Raw genomic sequence first — 21,634 nt, 5'->3', positions numbered from 1 at the left:
CTTACAGTGGGTTGTTTCCCTTTTCAAATGCTATTATTTTACATACATGCTGCTATTTGTACATTTTTCATACTTTTAATTCATATATTTCCACTTAATACAATGTATTGTTGTAACTGTTGGCTATGTTATGTTTGATACCACCCCATTTGTTCTAGTCTTATCCTATTTTTTCTTTGCTGTATCCTTTTATTGTCCTGCTGCCACAGCCCCATTCCCCCACAAGGATCAGTGAAGTTTAATCTAATCTAATCCAATCTAATCTAATCTAATCTAAAAGCACCTAATCTGCATTACTGCGTTGCATTACAGCAGCACAACGCAGTGTAATGGGCATGTTCCGATGGCACCGGTTCCCGTGAATCTGCAGAATTTATCAGTCTATGCAAAATGCGGCATGCCCCCCGCTTACAGAGCTGGAGCACTGCAGTTCGCTCTCAGTGTGACAAGCCTGAGAGACCTCAACAGATGGTGGCAGCCAGAGAGAGAGAGAGAGAGAGAGAGAGAGAGAGAGAGATGGCAAGGCTAGTAGATATACACCCGGGTTGGTTTCACAGACCCACAAATAAACATCTTCCTAAAAATACTTTTCAACTTGCTCTGCTCCACCTCCCCACCCTCCATTTCTCTCTCTCTCTCTCTCTCTCTCTCTCTCTCTCTCTCTCTCTCTCTCTCTCTCCTCCAGTCAGGTCCAACACTTCCTCTCTTGCCCTCGTTTTTGAACTGCCCTGCACCTTCTCTCTCCGTCCGTTTTTCTTGTTTCTTGTCTTATGCCTTTCAGGAACAACTTTGGACTCTCTTTTTAAATGATGTGTCTGTTAATCTTTCTAATGTAAGACGATATAATAGGCCTTGAAAAATCCACACGGCGCAGCGCCTTTCTTTAGCGTCCACCTCTCAACCTCTCGGGGGAGTAGGTCACTATACTCCATTGCTCTCCTCGGCATGTAAAATACAGCTTAAGGAGCTGATATCAGTCCATAAATATAGACGGAGCATCATTTTGCGGTGTAATGAATATGAAAGAAAATCCCCGCACCACCTGTTCTCTCTCCCATCCTTGAGATTTCAATGGAAAAATCGGCTCACTGCTTGACACAGTAATAAAGTGTTTGTCAACACACAGTGATGTTGAATCTGATACGAGACATTAGAAATAGAGCTTGTGTGTGTGTGTGTGTGTGTGTGTGTGTCCGTGCGCGCGTCTGAATTGTAAATTTCGACATTGGTGTATATCTGTCGTGATGAGACTCTTGTAGAGTGTTAGCTGATGATTCCTGGCTCGGTTTGGAGAGGGAATTTCATTTAATAGGACCTGGCAACCGTTGTGTGAGATATTGCATCTAGCGTTGGCTGTCAGAAAGAATGAGATGCATATGAAAGGAAAGAGTGATGGGATCTGGCTGCATCCTTAGAGATATATCCTTTCCAACAAAGCGACTGTAATACTAGAGAGGGGAGGAGGTGCAGGGATGACAGTTCAAGCCAGTTTTATCTTTGCTCTGGTTACTCAAGGGTCTGTGTCTATTAGAGAGAGATGCACAAGCCGGGGACAGAAGTGGATGTTTCCGTAAACTATCCAAGCGTATTGATGTCTGCTTCGCCCGGCGCTGCCCCGACAGCTTAGAGAGGTCTTACTCGAGCACATCCACGTTGAGAAGTAGTGATCGCCGAATGAGGGATCGATAGCTGTTTAAAGATTAAGTCTCACAGCCGCAGACTGCTGTCACAAGGCCATCTATACCTCTCAAGCACAGACGGCTATGAATTAGAGTCTTTGCATGGCATACAATACTGTAAAAGCTTCATAAAATGACCTGCATGTATAATAGCATCCATATGTCGTAGTTTAGCTACTTTCGGTGTTTGCATAATGCACTGAAATAGTTTGAATGCATCTTAACAACACACCATAAACAGTTGAGCGCTGTGGCTGAAGTCATCTCCGCTTCACATAGTCTGGGCGTTCAGCTGCTAACTGGCGAAGTGAATGACTGGCCGCACAGCGAAGCTTATGCTAGCACTAACCTATAAATACCCATTACATATGGCTATCAACAGCCTTATTGGCTCAGCTGACCTGTTAGCCACAGAGGATGGTGGGTATTCTGTAGACGTACACACACACACACACACACACGCACACACGCACACACACACACATAGGGCAAAGGCCGTCCCTCCTGTTCAAGTTGACGTTTGTCTCCGGAAGTGTAAAAATTGTCACCTTCTATCTTTGTCAGTTGTGATACTTGTGTGTGTTTTACACTATACCGCTTAAGTAGTACGTAAACTGTGTAATCATGTCAATTAGTCTGACTGACGCATCAAGTCTTAGACAGTAAGTGATCTTTTTAGCACAAGGCCTAATTATAAACATTTATTCCCAGCATTAATTATACAATCTTGTTGCATCCCAATTTTTTAAGAACTAAATTTTTCACACTTTTTGCTATTTTTGTGCCTTTTCCCACACTTTTAAAAAGAGCGAAACGAACGAAAGCGAACAAAACTTTAATATTTCCTGAGACTTGAATTGTGGTGGAAGTCTTGTCGACTGCTGTCTATTCTATTCTATTCTATTCTATTCTATTCTATTCCGCAGGGTGCAAAATGAATGAAGTGGCCAAAGGATTGATCTTCGTTAGCGTCAGGTGTTATAAAGTTATATACAGTAATGCGATATTTATCCACTCAGGCTGATGTAGTATCTCCTCTGTGTGGGCGAGCTGAGATCTTGGGGTGCTGCGTAATCTAATCTATTCTGGTCTAATCTCATTTTGCACCTTAACAACTCAGCCAGTAGTGCAGCAGCCAGATGGGGTCACTGATCTCACCTCCCATCTGACTCTCCTGGAAACAATGTCAAAATACCGGCTCTTTCTCAGGAGATATCGAAGTAGAATATGCATTGGCTTTTGAAGAAAATCCAAAATGACGCATTGTAGTTCATCTTGTTGTTACACAAAATATCATAAGAGAGTAAAGTTAGTAGTTTTGCCGGCATCTCTTTCTTCACTAGATACGGATTATCTGTAACAGTAGCCTATTGTTGTTTGAGGACAGAGATAGTCCAGATCCGTCCAAGTGCTTAAGACATTTAAGTCTTCAAGCTCCATATTCTCACCCATATTTTCACTGAGTTTGGTTGCACTGTTCCCATTTATTTATTGCGATTGTGTAGAAAAAGTGCATTGCAGCAATATTGATTAGATCCAGCATTGGTCTTTTGCCTTCTCTCACCCTCCTGAACCCTTCAACCAAAACTCTGTGACTTATAAAATGGGTTATAAAATACAGTATGCTTGAGATATGCATCAAGCTGAATATCAGTGTGACTGGAAATGCTGGTATCACATGTTACCACTGGTATTTATTCCCATTGGTATTTATTTCCATGATGATGCAGCATATTGGCCAAGTTGCTCCAATTTATCCCATGCAGTTAGTCCCGTTGACATTTCAGGTCTCTTTTAGAAGATGAAATGATTGAAGATGATGAAAGAAAAGACATTTTAGCCTATCAAGGTTTGCTCTGGGATGAATTTGTCACTGAGCACTAGCTTGAAACCAGCTTTCCCTCCTTTCAATCCACTGAGGAACTTGCAAATCCGAATCCCCCCCATTTATTAGTCTTGCTCCATTGAGGTGTGCCCGCTGCCCTGGCTACCTAATCCCAGGATGCAATGGGGAAAGGGGAGAGGGGGCGGGAGGTGTGTGGGGAGGGCATCTTAGATTCCCACCCATGATTCACTCTGTCAGGGTCATGTGATCCCAGTGCAGGAACAGTTACTCTGCTGAGGTGATCTCTGGACCTCTCAGCATATTTCCACTCACATATGCTGCTTATCTACACTTCTTCTATAAGGGATTATTGAGTTATGAGTTAAATATTCTCCAGATTTTTTTTTTTTTATTCCCACACTGACCAGTGAATTTAAGACATTTAAGTCCTCCAAATTGTACCAGACATTTACATTTATATCCCCAAGCGAATTCTATCAAAATAATAGGATTAATTAATGTAACGCGCTGTTCCCGTGTTGTGAGATACGTGTGGAGAGTATGCGTACGGGGGGTAAACGTAAGCGGAGAGGTGAGAGAGCCTGCAGTCAGATCAAATAGCAGTTGCTATTCCAGAAGCTGTGTCCATGTAGGGAGGCTTCTATAAACTGCTTTAGTGCAGCCACAGGAGCCCTGGGAGGCCATAGGAAGGGCTGAGGAGTGTGTGTGATCCGTGTGTGTGTGTGTGTGTGTGTTTGATATATTCTCAATCGAGTGTATTTTACTTGTACGGGGAATTCGTGCGTGAAAATCTGTGTTTTGGTGAGTTTTGTGCGCGGGTTCTGGTGAGGATCAGGACACAGTTTGACGTCGCCGGTGTTTCAGAGTGTCGTAACGGCGACAGCAGACACGCTATACAGCCGCGGTGTCAGAATCCACTGAGCGAAAGTAGAAATGTTGATTGATGGGCTGAGAGAGCGGCCATCTTGGATCTCACCGGAGCGGTCCTGTATGTTTGTGAATACGAACCAAAATGGTTTCTCGACGCGGTGATTTGACTTCATCACTTTTTGAAGTGTTTATAGCTTGTAATTATAGTGATTGAGTGGAAGATGTAGATGTTTTTAATGCACTTAATGAGTTTTAGTTTTAATACATTAGCTTGGCTCACTGTACCTGAGCCAAAAATGTTCCTATTACTCATTTGTAATATTAATCATTTATATATAAGCATTAAAGCTTTTAGTAGCAAGGGAAAAGGTCTAATCGCTCATAATGCGGTTACCGCCGTCATTATTTAATTGCTAATAAATAAACTGCACTAAAACTAAGTATGAGAGTGAAAGCATTCAGTGTCATCAATAGAAGAGTCAATCAATAGTCAATCAAGTCTTTATTGTAATACTTTCTACAGTCCAAAGCTGCAACCATCCTAGTTTTAGTAGTTATTATTCCCCAGGATCTAGTGCTGGAAGTGAAAATGGAGATCTGAGGTTTATGAGGAAGCAGATCGCCACAAACTGTCTAATCTGTGGCTTCAGTAACAACAGACACACAGTGGATACACGGCTGAACACCAACACCTACAAAATGTCACCTCATAGTCTCTCATGTTGAGTTTAAACCAGTTTCGGACCGCTCAGCTACCCGCAGTAATGAAACCGACAGAACACTGAACTCGTCTTTTGTGAAAATGAATGCTAAGCTCATGATGTGGAGGCTGATGCCAGCTGTGTGCGGCGGGTATTTATAGGTAAGCGGTAGCAGAAGTTACACTCGTCAGTATGATGATAGGTCTCCTATAATAGGACTCAGGTCATGAATATATCACAATGTCTGCACTCTCAAAGTTTTCTGAAATAACTCCAGAAAGAGCCTTCCTAGCTCCAGTTCAGATTGCCATAATAGCTTTCCTTGACTTTTTGCTTTAGATGTAACTTTAGTTTTTTCCACTCCACAGTCAATATGAGTGATTGAATAAACCACGTTCCTGTTTGGTTTATCACATTCTAGCTGCATGCAGTCGATAAATGATTGAAATGATTGAAAATATTGTCATAGCCCGGTGTTTGGAGCTGCTTAATACACAGTGAGATGTTTATTAGCTGCAGCATTATACAGTACATAGGTGTTAACAGCTGTGTGCCAATGCTAACTGAGGTCTTCCTGAATGTCGAGGCGTACAGCAGCAGTCACATGTGGTCAATCTGGAGTCACTCTGGTTTTATACACTAGAACATAGATCATCCAGACTAGAGAAGTTAAATAACTTGACTGTTTTTTAGAGGCTGATTGTTTAGTCCCAATGTTGATAGTGACTTGCTCTTTTGGCAAAATGAATGCTAGGTCGGTTGCAGGTTACCATAGATAACCTCAGGTCAGTTTCATACAGAGGTTCCTGTTAAGACAGAATTAGCTGATCCTAGATCTGCCTGGACAGTTTTGCCTCTTATTTCAGAGAAAGAACACACCTACTGAAATTGGACCCCTTCACCTCCCTCCACCTCCCCCCTCCTCCTCCGAGACCCCCCCCCCCCCCCCCCCCCCAAACACACACACACACACACACCTTCTCAGGCCAGGCGCACGGTCATAAATCCTCGACAACCTCTTACACCAATTTATCTCTCTCATCGTCAATCTCCGAGCCCGGAGCTCATTAAATGACAAAGGAACTCGGCGTGCCGCTGCCGCCGCTGCCGCCGACCGCCAACCTGCACCCTCACCTCTGTTCTCCGCCATCGATCACTCTGTCAGTCAATTCATCTGTCGGCTCATAACGACGAGAAAGAGGGTGAAAGCAGTACTGGAGTAAACAGAGTGAGATGAGGACGCTGTAGGTGGGAACCAAAGCTGATCACATGAAAAATCAATGCGGATTAAGGTCACAATGAAATGAAAAAAAAAAGACTTTCACCTTGTTAGCTAATTTTCCATGCCATTATATACACCTACTTAACAATACATGCCAAAAACCCCAAAAATATTTTCTCGTATTTTTATACCAAAACCCCATTACTTTTCCTTTGAAAACTGTGTATTTTTAGCGGTTACTTAAAATCCCAACCAATAAAACCATTACAGATTTTTTAACCATCCCCCCCTCCCCCCTCCACCCTTCCCATTATATAAAACTGCCTTCCTCTCCCAAACTGCTATCCCATCAGTTTATACTGCCAGCCACTTTTGAGCGATCCCTCCCCGCGTTAAGCCCCGCCCCAACACCCCGTTACCACAATTTGAAATATGTCAATTACGGAGGCAAGAGCACTCTCAAAATGCCACTTCATTGTGACTTTCACAAAAAAAGCAGTCAGTGTTGTTTTTTTTGTTGTTTTTTTTATAAATCACCTACACTGTTTGTACTGCCAAGCCCTGCGCCGCTCCGTCCCATCCTGCTCTCTCTCCTTCACACCGTCGATAAAACCAGACATCTGAAGGCTGCGGCACATTGTTCCTGCTCTTCAATTCTTGTCAGTCACACACACACACACACACACACACACACACACACACGTACCACGCTGCTGGAGGAGCACATTGTTAAGTTCTGGCTGGCATTTCGGGCTGGCATCATCACTCCGGTATAGCACAGCAAACCGGAACAGCGTGGCAGTGGGATATAATTTAATGCGGTAAAACGGAACAGAACAGGATGTACCGCAGTGTGTCTCCCCGCATCGAAATGAAGCAATTAATGTGACGATGCAGACAGATGGTTGTGTCAAAACTAATGATTGACTGAATCGGGTTAGCCGTTCGTCCCTCGGGTTCCCGATTGAATCAGCCGCGGGCAAAAAAAAAAAACGTACTGTACCTCATTTGCAGATGATGCTAAGCGGGATTGTCACACACAGTACCTGCGCCTCCCCGCTGCACAAGTCACATTGTTTTTTTTGTCATAACTTTACTTCTTAGAGCACAGTGAGGCTTCTTCGTGCGCTCACATGATTGTTGGTTTTGATTGATTCGATGGTTGTGCATTGTGGTTGTCGGGGGAAACCAGCCTTGTATCTCCAAAATGTAAACTTTTCAGGAACTAAGAAAAGCTGCCTTGTTTTCAGCTTGACCACCATGTGTTTTTCAGTTTATCCAATGAGGTTTAAAAGGTTTTCAAAAGACCAAGAGTTGTAGAATATTCTCAACCCGTAGGAGAACATGTAATCCTTCAATTGAAGTTAAAACATGAAGGTCAAAATCAAATCAAAATTGGAGTTACGAGGTTTTCACATGACAACAGCTACCTGATGTGTTAATACAGCTTGGCATTGCAGATATACAATAGGCTTCAATACAGAGGCTAATATTATGTACTGTATTTGCAAAATGCAGCCTTGAATCTTCAGGTTTAAGTGTAGTGGTAGCATATGTTAGTATTGTTTCACTTTCCTGTCTGTGTGTGTGTGTGTGTGTGTGTGTGTGTGTGTGTGTGTGTGTGGGTGGAGGACTGTTGTCTTTCATCAGGTGTTCCACCTGTTCTCTCGCTAGCCAGAATCCCTTGTGCCCACTGCATATCTCACTGGCATCTGGCAGAGGGTTGGCACACACACACACACACACACACACACACACACACACACACACACACAGGCAGGCAGACTTGGACTAGCAGAGGTGTCCTAGGCCTTTCATCCTCTAAGCATAGAAATAAATCCTTGGGTCTGGACCCGGGCCCTGGCTGGCAGGCCGGCGGTGTGTCAGCAGGGTTTCCGGGACATTAGCCCCGTAAGTCGACCTTCGTCCCCTCTGATCCCCCTCGTGAAGAAGATGTTGAATCGAAATCACGACTGGGATCGATTCACTTACAATTCAACCTGCTGAAAATGTGCTTTGAAACTGCCTTTCACGTAATAATCCTGGATTCCTGGACTGAATTGAGAGCAGATTGACTTGGCCGTGGTTAATATTCAGGGTTAAGGAGAAGTTGAGCTGTTCTGTTTGTTCTGTTTCATTTCCTCTTTGTCCTCAATTACAGTATTGCCTCAGCTGTGTTCACCTTGTTCTGTATGACAGAATTTGCAAATCTAAGCATTTATAATCCCTCAAAACTGACCCAAACTGAAGCATCCTTGTAGCTCAGTGGGTGTAACGTTTCTCTTTTTGTCATTTCAGCCCTTTTTATATTCTATTTCTCTATTTTTTGCACCATAATCCTCAGTGTGGACGTTTTCCCAACAGTGTATGGGTTCTTTTCCTGTTCTGATATATTTTGTGTGTTTTTTGTGGAACAGACACACTTGTGGCTGACAATTATACAAGAGGTTTCATTCTAAAACGTTATATACCCACTGTGTAAAAATGTTGAAATGCACGAGTCAACATTACACAAATTCGGATGATTATATCCTCAAAAACAACACACAGGTCTTCAAATGACTCATAACTTTAATAGCAAACCGTAATCCATGCCGATCATTCTGCAAGATTAGGATTAAGATTTTTTTCAGATGGTGAGCATCTCATTTTGCCACAGATCTCTTTATATGGACTTGTTTTTTTAAGACCACAGACCTACTTCACCGTTCCTCGTGAAACTAATAAATAATGATAAACATTGCCCCAGATCATCTGTAGTGACAGAGATGACATCATCACAGAAACCTATTTCTTCCCCCAGCTGTTCCATCCCATGTGTTTTTTTGATGTAATAGTTGTTGAGGTGTTAGGGGGAGGGGGATTAGAGTTGGGGTGACGTGGCTGACGGGTTCAGGTTGGTGTATCAGAGGTGTGTATGGGGTGGGGGTGTTTTAGGGGGCGGGTGAGGGGGTGTCAGGGAGTTAGAAGTGGGGTCCCAACTCGTCTCTTATGTCATTGTCCCAAATCGTCCCTGCGGCACCCAAGTTCAGGGCTTCAGGTCTCTGTGAGAGGAGGGATATTTAAAACCCACAAGGGGAGGAAGGGGACGAGGAGGAGGAGGAGGAAAGGGGGGGTGGGGTGTGTGTGTTGGGGGGCGGGGGTGTACAAGGAGGGGTTAGTGGCTCCTCAGTGTCCGTCACACCTGTTGTGTGCTGTAACTCCCCCCTCTCCCTCCACCACCTCCACCGCCGCTATATCAACTGTCGAAACTCGGTGTAGGAATTCAGGGCGACTATTGTTTACAACACACCCGATTACAAGTTTCCCGGGACAAGGACATGATGTCAGTCGTGGAAATACTGATTTGTCAATAAAACTGTAGTTCGCTTTGTAAAAACTACAGTGTAGATCCTTTGAAAAAGTTGGTTTTGATGCCTACAGTCACTGTTCTGTGCTTATGAAACAGAAAGAGTGTGTTTTACAAAATATATTTTATAGCTGATTTCACTAACAACACATTGGACTGTGTTCTGTGTCTGTGTTTTTCTTTAATGTTTATGTTCACCATTTTGTTTCTGCTCATGTCTGAGTCATGCATATCACCTCTGAGGCGCACAGAATAATTGTCAGCGTTAATTGAAGCGCGAGAGTGTAAAAACCAACACAGTGCCGGCGTTTATATCACTTCACACCCATCAGAGCCTCGTCATCTCCACCAGCGGACCAACAGCTCAAGTAATCATCGCTGAGAAATCAATACTTACTTACGCTGGGAAATTTGCTGTGTAGCGCGGATGTGGTCCGCTCTTGAAAATCAGTCATGATGGCAAAATCTTGGATGTAATCAGCCATGGACGCAGGAAATTTCCCAGTGTTAAGTATCGATTTTTCAGTGACACAGTACAGCTGTTCATTGGAGAGTTATTTGTTCACTGATTGAGCTGATTTGGCTCAGATTTGGATCAGAAGCGTTGAATAAACTCTGATGGGAGTGAACTTAACCAAACACTGGCATTGTGTTGATTTTTACACTCTGATTTGAATTAACACTTGACAAATTTGCTGTGTGCAAGTCTAAAAAACGTCACCATGTCAACAGTATGTGAACGTGGTTAAAATGATGTAAGTTCAAAGTTATCTTGATCCATGTTTGGATATTGTTGAAGCCACCTTTTTGTGGAAGGTATGGATGAATAGAAGTACAATATTTCACTCTATCAGCCTGACAGATGAACAAATTAAAGCCAGCTCCTCCGCTGTATTATCTGCTGATGGATGGACAGAACCTGTGACACTTCTTACCTGTCGAGTGATCGCGTTGTGTAGCTGCCTATTGGGACGTTCAAACCATGGGACATTGCATATGTCAGCCCACAGTGTTAAATGCTTAAGATGCTAAAAGAGTGAGAGAATTTCCAAAACACTATATAATCATTTTGAAAAGAAAAAAATACCTGAAGTTTGTCATTCAATATCTCTGAAACAGGGAGGATACAGTCTGTTTAAGTCTTACGATTTTGTCATTTGGGACCTACGTTACTTACAATCCTTTAAAAAAAATACAATAATTTGTTTTAATGCTGTGCTATGAATCATTTAGTGAGAGTAGGTATCACTTTTTTCACATGTGGGTATCTCATTTTGGATTGAAACTCATTAAATACTTATAAAATCTTCCAGCAAGGCGTAATATTGTGTGTTTGAGCTTGATGCCTTTGTGCTCTGCGTCAGTGTTTTAATATCCGCTGACCTGTGGCTCGGTGGCATTGGGAGCCGCTGCCTTCTTCATTGTGGGGGAAGGGTTGCACATTCCCTCTGCCCTCAAACCAGTATATTACTGTTGGACAGGTGGGCCGGAGCGGCGGCGATCCAAAATCACCGGGCTATTATTAAACCGGGGCTTCGGTTTTGCACTCAAAGCTATAACTTACATATGTTTGGTAGCTGCGGGCGGTTTGTGTTGGGAGATTTGTGTGTACAAGTCTCAAAACAAGGTGGATTATTTATTAATACTTAGTGTATTATTAAATATCTTTCCTGTTTCCCGGCTGGAAATTTGATGAATGAGCGACTAAATAAGTTAAAAAATGACTAATGGCTTTGTTTTTCATTATTATTATAAAAAATTGTATACCTACTTTTTAAACTCTGTATTTTTCTGTGTGTGTGTGTGCGTGTGTGTGATGTTATGTCACGCATGTATGAATGTGTGTGTGTGTGTCCATTTGCAATACGAACACAGTGACCTTATAAACACAACAGCACTGTTTATGTGTGTCTATTTGTGTGTGTGTGTGTGTGTGTGCGTGTGTGTGTGTGTGTGTGTGTGTGTGTGTGTGTGTGACCAGGACGTGGCTGCTGAACAGGTGTGTGACAAAGGTGGCTGAGTAGTGGACAGGTGTGTGTGGTATGAACTGTCAACCTTGCAGGCAGACTATTTTTACACCAGTAGTGAGACACAAATACCTGTGGTATATTAAGTTAAGGCATATATATTTATATTTATATTTATATTTATATATACCTGCTGTATGTTAGCTTAGGGCGTGTGTACATAATATATAGCAGCTTGTTTCCAGTGACACATTACAAATGAGACTAGAAGAAGAAGGGAGCAGAACAGAAAACAAAATAGAATTTAGAACATTATTTACTTTTCTGTTGCCCTTTTTGTTTCTATTTACTTTCTTTTTCTTTATTTGCTGTATTTTTCTTTTCTGACAGTTTTATATTATGTAAAGCACTTTCCAACTCCATTTTGAAAGGTGCTATACTCATAAAGTTTATTATTATTATCGTTAATCTTTTTTATGGGCAGAGTAAGCCTGATTTGAAAGAATGGGGTCTTAAGAAGAGAAGGGAAGAGAGCAAACCAGAAGAAAACAGAATAGAATAGAATAGAATAGAGTAGAACACCTTTATATGAACCTTATGAATGTCTGGATTTCTTTTTAAAAACTAACTGAACTTGAAAGAATTAGGTCATGGGCTTAATGTTCAAGCTACAATAAAAGCATCCTGTCTTAGTCTATCATGGGGATACAACATGATTCTCTTAGATGCCTCTGCACAATGTTATAAGATTTATAAAATGGATTACATTGGGGTTTTTTTTGTTTTGTTTTCTTGCTGCCAAGTCAAAATGTTCACATATTCTGACTCTAGCTTCTTGTGGATCAGTAAAAAAATACCCATAATCTCAAAAACCCTGAGTATGGATAAAGATAGATTGGGATTATGGATAGGAATAGATGGATAAGTGTAGGAAATGTTCCCTCTAAAACAGTGGTGTATGTAGGTTTCCATTTCCAACCAAACACTACACCAGCATATTTCACTAATTAGTCCGCCCCTCTCTGCTTGAAGGTGCCAATCAGCTGCTGTTAGTTAGAGTCTGGTTGGAATAAAAACCTGCGGACCGTTCCATGGCACAGGACTGGACACCGCTGGCTCAGGGGGAGCATTGCTAACAGGCTAAGTGTAAACCGAGACCGTCCTGTAAAGTTATAATTATCAAACTCATTAGCTGAAGTGTAAAGTATGATTTTTTTTTTTTGTGTCCAAGAATGGGCCGAGATAGAGAGATGGGAGAGTTGAGAGTGTAGAGAGCACTCACACCTAATGGGCTAATTGTCAGGTCAGCCGCTGTTGACGCATCCGCATTACAGTGTGTGATGAATTCGACTGGTGGGCACACAGGCAGAGAGGGAGGGAGGGAGAGAGGGAGGGCGAGAGGGAGGGCGAGAGGGAGGGAGGCACATACCTGTAGCATAGCAGCGGGACAGGAAGGCGGTCAGACCAGACGGGGGCGGCCATTTCGTGTCTGCGCCCTCTGTGGCGACAATGATGTCATGGGTGAACACAAACACAGTCCCAGTTGGGGCGTCCTATGGGGAGACAGCAGCCTAGCAGCCAGGACGTTAGCCTCCGTCTCATAATGAAGGAATTGACACGTTCATAATTCAAATGAAATGTGTGCACAAAAAGGTGAAACATGAGCAGGGGCTCGGGGCAAAAATGCCATTGGAAGTTCATAAAATACCTGTAAAATTAAGAGGGAGGCAGAATTTTTTATACTGTTGTCAAATATTCACTGTTGTCCCCCGTGGGCCACCATAGGTGATGCGTGGGAGACTCTGACTGGGCGATTCTTCACAGTGCGATCTGGGTGAGAAAAATGGAGCAGTTTTTGATCAGAAAAACAACCGACCACGCAGCCTGAAGCAAAATGTTGGCACCAAGCAGCCAGCAGTAGAAGAAAATACCAACCTCACACAAACCAGTGCGTCAATAAAAAAATAACACAACTAATATGGTAAAAGTCTGAACAATGGAGGGGCGGAAGATGGACCAGTTGGGGACAGAGAGTGGGAAACGGCACCATCCTGTTCTGTAGGGCCTGCTGCCAGTTTCCAGTAGTGGGAAAGAAGTTAAAATGAATCTCAGTGGTACAAATTGAGTGTTTATTTGCCAATACTACTATTAAAACTAATGTATTATTTTATAGCTCAATAAAATGACCAGCAAAAAGAACCAAAATGCCCTTAAAAAATCAGATCAAAGGGGCAAGAAATGAAAATTCCCCATGCCCTATGAATAGTGCATCCTGGTGCACAACATTCCCATCTTCCACCATGAGACAGTAGGTTATACTGTAACTATACTACATCAGGGCTGTGGTGGGATAAAATGCCCCTTAAATGTCAGTGCAGTTATGGAACAAGCCCGTTTCAAAAAGGTACTTTGCTCAGCGCTGCCCCTCTGAGGCTGGCAGCAGCAACTGCAGGCGGCGGCACGGTTGCATCAACTCTTTGATGGACAGCCGTTCGAATGAGGAGAGCTGTGTGCATGTGTGTGTGAGGGCATGTGTATACGTGGGTTGTCAGCTGTATGGAGGGGTCAGCAGCCCCGAATCCCCCTTGGGGGGGTGTAGCTATGGCAGGCATTCAGCTGGGCAGCCGTGACCTCATTTTAACAAGAAGGACCTGAAAAAGGCCCCGGCCGAGCCGAGCAGAGCCGAGCCGAGCTGAGCTGAGCCGGGCCGAGACAGGCCAGACCGACGGGTGTGGAGAGACAGAGAGGAGGAGGAGGAGGAGAAGAAGAGGGGGGGAACACCGGGAAAAAGGGTGACTTCATGCTAGTGGACTCCATCGACCCCCACAGGCATTAAAACAAGCCCATGGGCTGAGATAACAGAGTATTACAGATGTAGTGGAATATCAATAATAGCTGTAGTTATTATAGGTTTTGTAGTCAATTGTTTTGTTCCCTAGGGCATTCAGCATTTTGGATCAATCAATTTGTGGAATATGTCAAACTTAATTATGCAAAGTGAACCCTTGATTTCAGTTACTGCCAGACAAACTCAAACAACTCTCCTTTGATGTTGGCGAACACTGGTCAACCCTCCTCCCTCCTCCCCTCTCATCTTCCCCACACTTTCTCAAGTTTATGATTTTATATCTTCCACATATCCTTCAATCCATTCCTTCCTCTCCTTCTTTCTCCCCCCCCCCCCCTCCTCCTCCTCCCCCCCTCTCTCCCTCCGTCTTGGACTCTTACACTTCACCTCAGGAATCCTGCCCTCTCAGCTGTCCGGCGGTGTCCGTTAGCCGCCCGATTTAGCCTCCACCCGCTTCTATCCCACCCACCCCCACCCCACCCCGCCTTCCTCCACCCCTCCCTCTGCTTTGCCATCTTTTCTTCTCCTCCTCCTCTACCTAATTTAGCCCCCCCCTCCTCCTTCCTCTCCCTTACTCCCTGCCCTCCCTCCCTCCTTCTTCTCCTCCCCCCCCCCCCCCCCCCCCCTCCTCGTCTCCTCCCTGGCTGGCCCGGTGGCCTGTGTGTGCCGGATTAGGAGCCTGTCTAAATTTGGTCATGCGTGGCAAAGGAGACAGCACCTGCTGGGACCCCGGCTGGTTGGACAGGCGGCCTCTTCTCCCCTCCAGACCCTTACATCAAATTACACCGGGGCCTGGGCATTCCTGTCAGTCCTCTCACTTCTCTACTTCTCTCACTCTCTCTCTCTCTCTCTCTCTCTTTTTCTCTCTCTCAGTCTCTGTCTTTCGCATTCAAATTCTCTAATTCAATTCAAATTCAAGGATGCCGCCGCGACGTGTGTCAAAAAACTAATGATATTGCTGAGGCGGCTTGCGCTGCTTTGCAATTTTCATGTCAAAAAAATACAAAGAAACTTTGTTGTTTCCCTCTTTCTTTGTCTTTCTCTCTTTCTCTCCCTCTCTCGCTCTCAGCTGATCAATCGATTGATAGTGTGCTTTCTCTTTTTCTCTCAATCGAGTGCACCATCTCTCTCTGTATTGCGCTCTCTTTTTTTTTTCACCCCTCCAATTATCTTTCTTTCTCCCTCTCACCGATCGATGGTGTGGCTTCTCTCTCTCTCTCTCTCTCTCTCTCTCCCTCTCTCTCTCTCTGTCACTCTTTCTCCTCTCTCTGTCTCTGGTGCTTTGCTGCTCGGTCCACCCACGTAGTTGTACAGTCAGACACACACACACACACACACACACAAGTGCAGCAGACGACATACATGCATGCACATGTACATGCATGTATGCGCACGGCATGCACATAGGCACACACACACACACACACACACACACACACACACACACACACACACACAGATATAAACATACACACGTAAACGCACACATACAGTTCGATTTCTAGATTCTATTATGCAATCTGCTGTAATGGAAAATTTATGCTGTCACCTTCTGAACACAAACCCTGTGTCATTGCTAATTTATACATCTCTGTCACTCACTCACTCTCTCTCCCTCTCTCTCTCTCTCTCTCTCTCTCTCTTTCTCTCTCTCCTCACTCCACCCACACTATCATCTGTAGTTAGTTATTCAGCTCATGCACTTATTCTGCTTCTACGCCCCCACATCCTCCAAACCCCGACAAACTTTTTGCTTCAACTACCCCCCCTCTTCCCCTCCAACACACACACACACACACACACCACACACACACACACACTCACACTCCACCACATTCACATTTGAAGCTAAACACCATGAAAGCCTCTCAAAATACCATTCAGTGATTGATTGCAAGGCCTGATGGAACCAATTGAATTGTCCCCAATGTGCAAGACCCACGCCATTAGGCAATTTTCCAGCCAGACCGAAAGCAAGCACTCAAAGTGACTGAGAGCCGTTTCCATCACCGTCACACTGGCGGCTTCTACACACACACACACACACCGTCATCAGCATCAAATGAAGAGTTTTGTTCCCAAATGAGATAGCTGCCTTTTGAATAAAAGCAACATCTACTCTTGCAAAATGCTTGACTGCACAGAATTAGGACAGACTGTATGACTTTTTTGAAGAATAGCAGGTAACGTCCTCGCTTGACAAAATGCTTTTACAGACTAAATCCTCCATATTTCATAGACATTGAATGATGAGCTGATGAATATACACTACCAGTCAAAAGTCTGGACACTCCTGATTGAATGTTTTTCATTCTCTTAAAGCCATTCTGATCTAAAGGCTTATGCTTAAATGCTTGAAATTTGTTTCTTAGACAAATATAAATAGTGAAGTTGATGCCTATGTATGAATTTCTTTCCAAAGCCTTTTGCCTTTCCATCAAGGCAAAGGGCGGCTACTTTAAAGAATCTAAAATATAAGATAGTTTTGATTTGTTTAACACTTTTTTGGTCACTGCATAATTTCATTTGTGTTATTTCATAGTTTTGATGTCTTCACTATTATTCTAAAATGTTAAAAATAGTAAAAAATAAAGAAAAATGCGTGTGTCCAAACAATACACTTCATATGGTCTTCTAAACCAGAAGCCAGTTTCAACCAGTCCAGAACTGCGGAGTCAACAATGGCCGTCAGACTTGAGCAGGTCGAACGACACAGTGTGCATCGGTGATATAAATGTTGTGTGTGTGTGTGTGTGTGTGTGTGTGTGTGTGTGTGCACCCTCAGCAGCCACCATGATAACTAGGTCACATATTAGATTGGACAGTTGAGGCCTTGCTAAGCACTTTTGACCCCGCTCTCAAAAAGCAGGAGACAGCAATCCGTGTGTGTGTGTGTGTGTGTGTATGTATGAGTGTGTGTGTGTGTGTGTGTGTGTATCTCTGCACATGATGTGTTTGTTTACCACAGGATTATTCTAGCTGTGTAGAGGTAAAGTTAGGGTTTTTTTTCTGTTGCTGTCAGTGTGTGTGAATGTATTTGTCATACAGTCAGGATGACTGACTTCGTTGTCTGCAGTGTCAGCAGTCTAATCTATTTCTTTTCCATTTCTCTCCACTCTTCCCCTGTTCTCTGTTCCCCTCTCTCTCTCTCTCTCTCTCTCTCTCTCTCTCTCTCTCTCTCTCTCTCTCTCTCTCTCTCTCTCTCTCTCTCAGACTTTCACAGCTTGGTGTAACTCCCACTTGAGGAAGGCTGGCACACAGATTGAGAACATTGAGGAGGATTTCAGAAATGGCCTCAAACTCATGCTGCTGCTGGAGGTCATATCAGGTGGATCTCATTAACATGCACACACACACACACACACACACACACACACTCTTTACTTAATCATTATGGACTAATATAATATAATAATAATCTTTATTTATATAGCACTTTTCAAAACAGATACAATGTGCTTCACAACCAAAATAAAGTTAGAACATGCTTCACAATCAAGAGAGATAAAAGACAAGGGACGGATCAATAGATCAGTGAGGTAAAAGTAATAAAATATAGCTAATAATATAATAAGATGGATAAAAACAATAAATAAACAAAAGGTAAGGTAAATAGATCCCGCCATAGGGATATAGGGGAACAGGCAAGGCAACACAAATGAAAAATGAATAAAAGTCAAAGTTTAGAGTTTAGAAAACTCTTGATGTAAAACTTTACATCTTTACTGATTCTTTACTGATTTACTTCTTCTACAGTAGTGAACAGACTCATACAAATGTATTAATTCATACACTTGAAGGATCATCTTAATTTAAATCTATCTTTGTTGACTGACGCATATCACGATCGCTCAAATGCTGAAGACATAACGAGACAAGAAGTTAGTGTTAAGTTAATATTGCTGAAAATCCCCGATGTGAACCTAAAGGTGTGTCTGCCCTGCAGGTGAGAGGCTGCCCAAACCCGACAAAGGCAAGATGCGTTTCCACAAGATCGCCAACGTGAATAAAGCCCTGGACTTCATCTGCAGCAAGGGAGTCAAGCTGGTGTCTATTGGTGCTGAGGGTGAGCATCCAGGAGTAACATCACTTCTCCTTCCTTTTCTCTCTTTAATTAAACCTCAGTCACAAAGTATTCTCAGTTCTTTAACCTGCTTGGAGCGCCAGATAGTTTTACTGCGTCAGGACAATTCCTATTGTGTCAGATAAGTAACAGAAAACTATCCCGTTGTAGAAAACTGACTTTCAAACACTCAAAACTTTCTGAGACTCATTTCATTTTCCGATGTGGCAAAAATAACCCACCTGGAACCAAGCAGCTTTAAAACAGACACCATTCATTATTTACAAATACCATTTAACCCAGTTCTGTTTTTAATTCATTCTGATTCACTTTGTATGTTTGTCACTTCTGCTATCCTGAATCAAATGACTGTTAAAGGTACTGTTTCTGTTATTTTATTTATGTGCATAAAAAGGCAGTGGAATAATTGGTTCCCAATGGGTCAGAGAACATAAAGTAGAAAAGCTGGGAAACCACATAATGCACAAAACTAGTTTATTTTCTATAAATAGTGCTGAAAAATACAAGCACTTCAAAGCAATAAATGAACACAAATATAGGCTTTTTATATATTTAGCAGCTACTCAGATGCTGCCTGAGAAGGTAAACTATTACAAATAAACTACTTGTTTTGTGCATTATACAGTTTCCCACCTTTTCTACTTTATTTTATTTAGTGGAAAGTGTCATGACTCTACAAGTTTGATTGTGTTTTTGGTAAACAAGACAAGTGATTGCCTTAGGTGTTAGCTAATAGACATCCTTAATAGAATAAAATAAATGATTACTATTTATTTGTAGTAGTAGCATTAGTATTAATATTATTAGTGTAAATAGCATTATTAAAGATTAGACTAGATGAAAGTATATTGATCCCTGTTGTCGCAGCAGTAGAAAATCAGATATAGATAGAATGAGACAAATAGTGAGTACTGAAGATGATAAAAATATGAATAATCACAGTGATAATAACCAAACTGGAACAGGCTTTCGTATGTAAAATTTGATTTATTTCAGCAGCAGAATGATTCAGACCTCGCACACTTCAGCTTGTTTCAATAGCAGGTTCAGTTCTCTCGCCGCACTTCTAGGCCTTGTACATCTTCCTGCCTTCAGTCTTTGTGTGCGTTGTCTGTTGCCATGATTACTGATGTGTGTGTGTGTGTGTGTGTGTGTGTGTGTGTGTTGATTTTTGCAGAAATTGTTGACGGTAACGTGAAGATGACCCTTGGTATGATCTGGACCATCATCCTGCGCTTCGCCATCCAGGACATCTCCGTTGAAGGTGTGTGTGTGTGTGTGTGTGTGTGTGTGTGTGTTTATCTCTTACATTCGACAGGTAGCTGACACTCTTATCCAAGACCAAAAGTAATGTACGTGTGTGTGTGTGTGTGTGTGTGTGTGTTTATCTCTTACATTCGACAAGTAGCTGACACTCTTATCCAAGACCAAAAGTAACATACGTGTGTGTGTGTGTGTGTGTGTGTGAGAAAGGGAAATGCATGGGCATGTCAGATTTTATTTGTATAGCAGCTTTTCAAAAGCAATTTAGAAAATGCTTTACAAAGCATAAAAAGACAGTAAAAACAAGAGATTACATTCGTCAATAATGAATAAGAACAAAGAATTAAGAGTCTAAGAGTTATTACAGAAAGCAATTCAATAAAAATGGGCTTTAAGAAGAGATTTAACAAACTGACTGGCGATAATGACTTAAATCTCTTTATTGGTGAAAACAGTACTAATACAATTCAATTCACAGTTGCTGACAATGTTATCACCACTTTTCTTTTAAATCCCTCACCTTCACACCCGTACATATATCAATCAAAACAAAAGAAGAAGAAAAAAGGGTAGAAAAGACAGGGAAAATCAATAAATAAGGAAGCATCTGTTCACACACACACAAACACACACATTGTATATCTTGATGTAGCAGAAATATAGTAAATTTCACACTTGGGGGGACCAACAGTACAAATGCCACAGAATACACATAAGGCATTGTAAACACATTCAAATTATACACACCTCGGTTATTTAGATGGACAGTTACACACGTGAAACACACATCAGCGAACACACACACACACACACACACACACATCCTGCTCTCAGGTCAGTAAGCTTTCACTGAGGCCTATTGTGTGATTTATTGCAACATACAATAAATCATATGCTGCGATTCCTCTCGTCTAACACATTTCCCTGAACTTTCTGTCGTTTTATTCGCCCTTTACGTAATCAGACAAGTTGATTAATTATGAATTCTTGCTTCACAAAGACCCGGTCCTCGTCTCCCCAGACCCCCCCACCCCCCCTCACTCCTCCACCTCTCACACTAAACTCTGCCGGATCGTTGACCTTCTCTCATCCTCTTTAACTCTCCTTTTATTGCCTCCTCTCTCTGCACTATCTTCTCCCGTCCTGCAGCTTTTCATCACAGCCTTCCTCCGTCTAACCTCTCATACCTGCCTTCCCTCTGAAGGAAATCATTTCATATATATGACAATATCTGGTAAAAGAAATGGAAAATCACATGTTAAATACTCAAACTGATCTCGTTTTGTGAGAGATTTTAATTAGTATTTGCTTTTTATGATTAAGTTAGACAAACAGAACTGTGTGTCACGATAACTCAATATCATTATTTCACCTTGATATGATTCTATTGAAAGACGATAAACAATAATATTAAATTATTGCCCAGCCCTACTTTCAGTCACTGGCCACACTGGCAGGAGGATCCAAGAACTCACTACCTAGTTTACTTTTCACCAACCATACAGGTAGAAAATAGGGATGCACCGATATATCAACTATCAGTATCGGCCCAATATTACTTTTACTGCCGATATTTAGCCGATGTGGAATTGGCATTTTTATGACCTTTTTTTTTCTAGGAGTGTGTCACTTAATACAACCGTTAAATTAGCAGCAGAACAAAACTAACATGCTTTTTTTGGTTTAAAACCATTTAATTATCTAAAAAGCTTAACCTGTTTTTGCACCTGCATTTGTACTAAGATTCTTACAAAAATGCATATCGGTATCGGTCGATATGGGCGGGAAAATATCGTTATCGGCCT

General features: G+C 42.4%; 1 protein-coding gene across 1 annotated transcript in view; it reads left to right on the top strand.

Annotated features, from left to right (window-relative positions):
* Positions 1 to 21,634, top strand: part of actn3b (actinin alpha 3b) — a 42,739-nt gene that overhangs the window by 1,764 nt on the left and 19,341 nt on the right. Inside the window, exons 2-4 of the mRNA XM_071918067.2 lie at positions 17,696 to 17,810; positions 18,429 to 18,548; positions 19,744 to 19,830. Of these exons, the coding sequence (XP_071774168.1) occupies positions 17,696 to 17,810; positions 18,429 to 18,548; positions 19,744 to 19,830 (322 nt within the window). The remainder of the gene's footprint in view (positions 1 to 17,695; positions 17,811 to 18,428; positions 18,549 to 19,743; positions 19,831 to 21,634) is intronic.

Source organism: Centroberyx gerrardi, chromosome 23, assembly GCF_048128805.1.
Source record: "Centroberyx gerrardi isolate f3 chromosome 23, fCenGer3.hap1.cur.20231027, whole genome shotgun sequence".
Classification (NCBI taxonomy): domain Eukaryota; kingdom Metazoa; phylum Chordata; class Actinopteri; order Beryciformes; family Berycidae; genus Centroberyx; species Centroberyx gerrardi.
The sequence above is the reverse complement of the archived record's forward strand: the minus strand, read 5'-3'. Positions and strand labels throughout refer to the sequence as shown.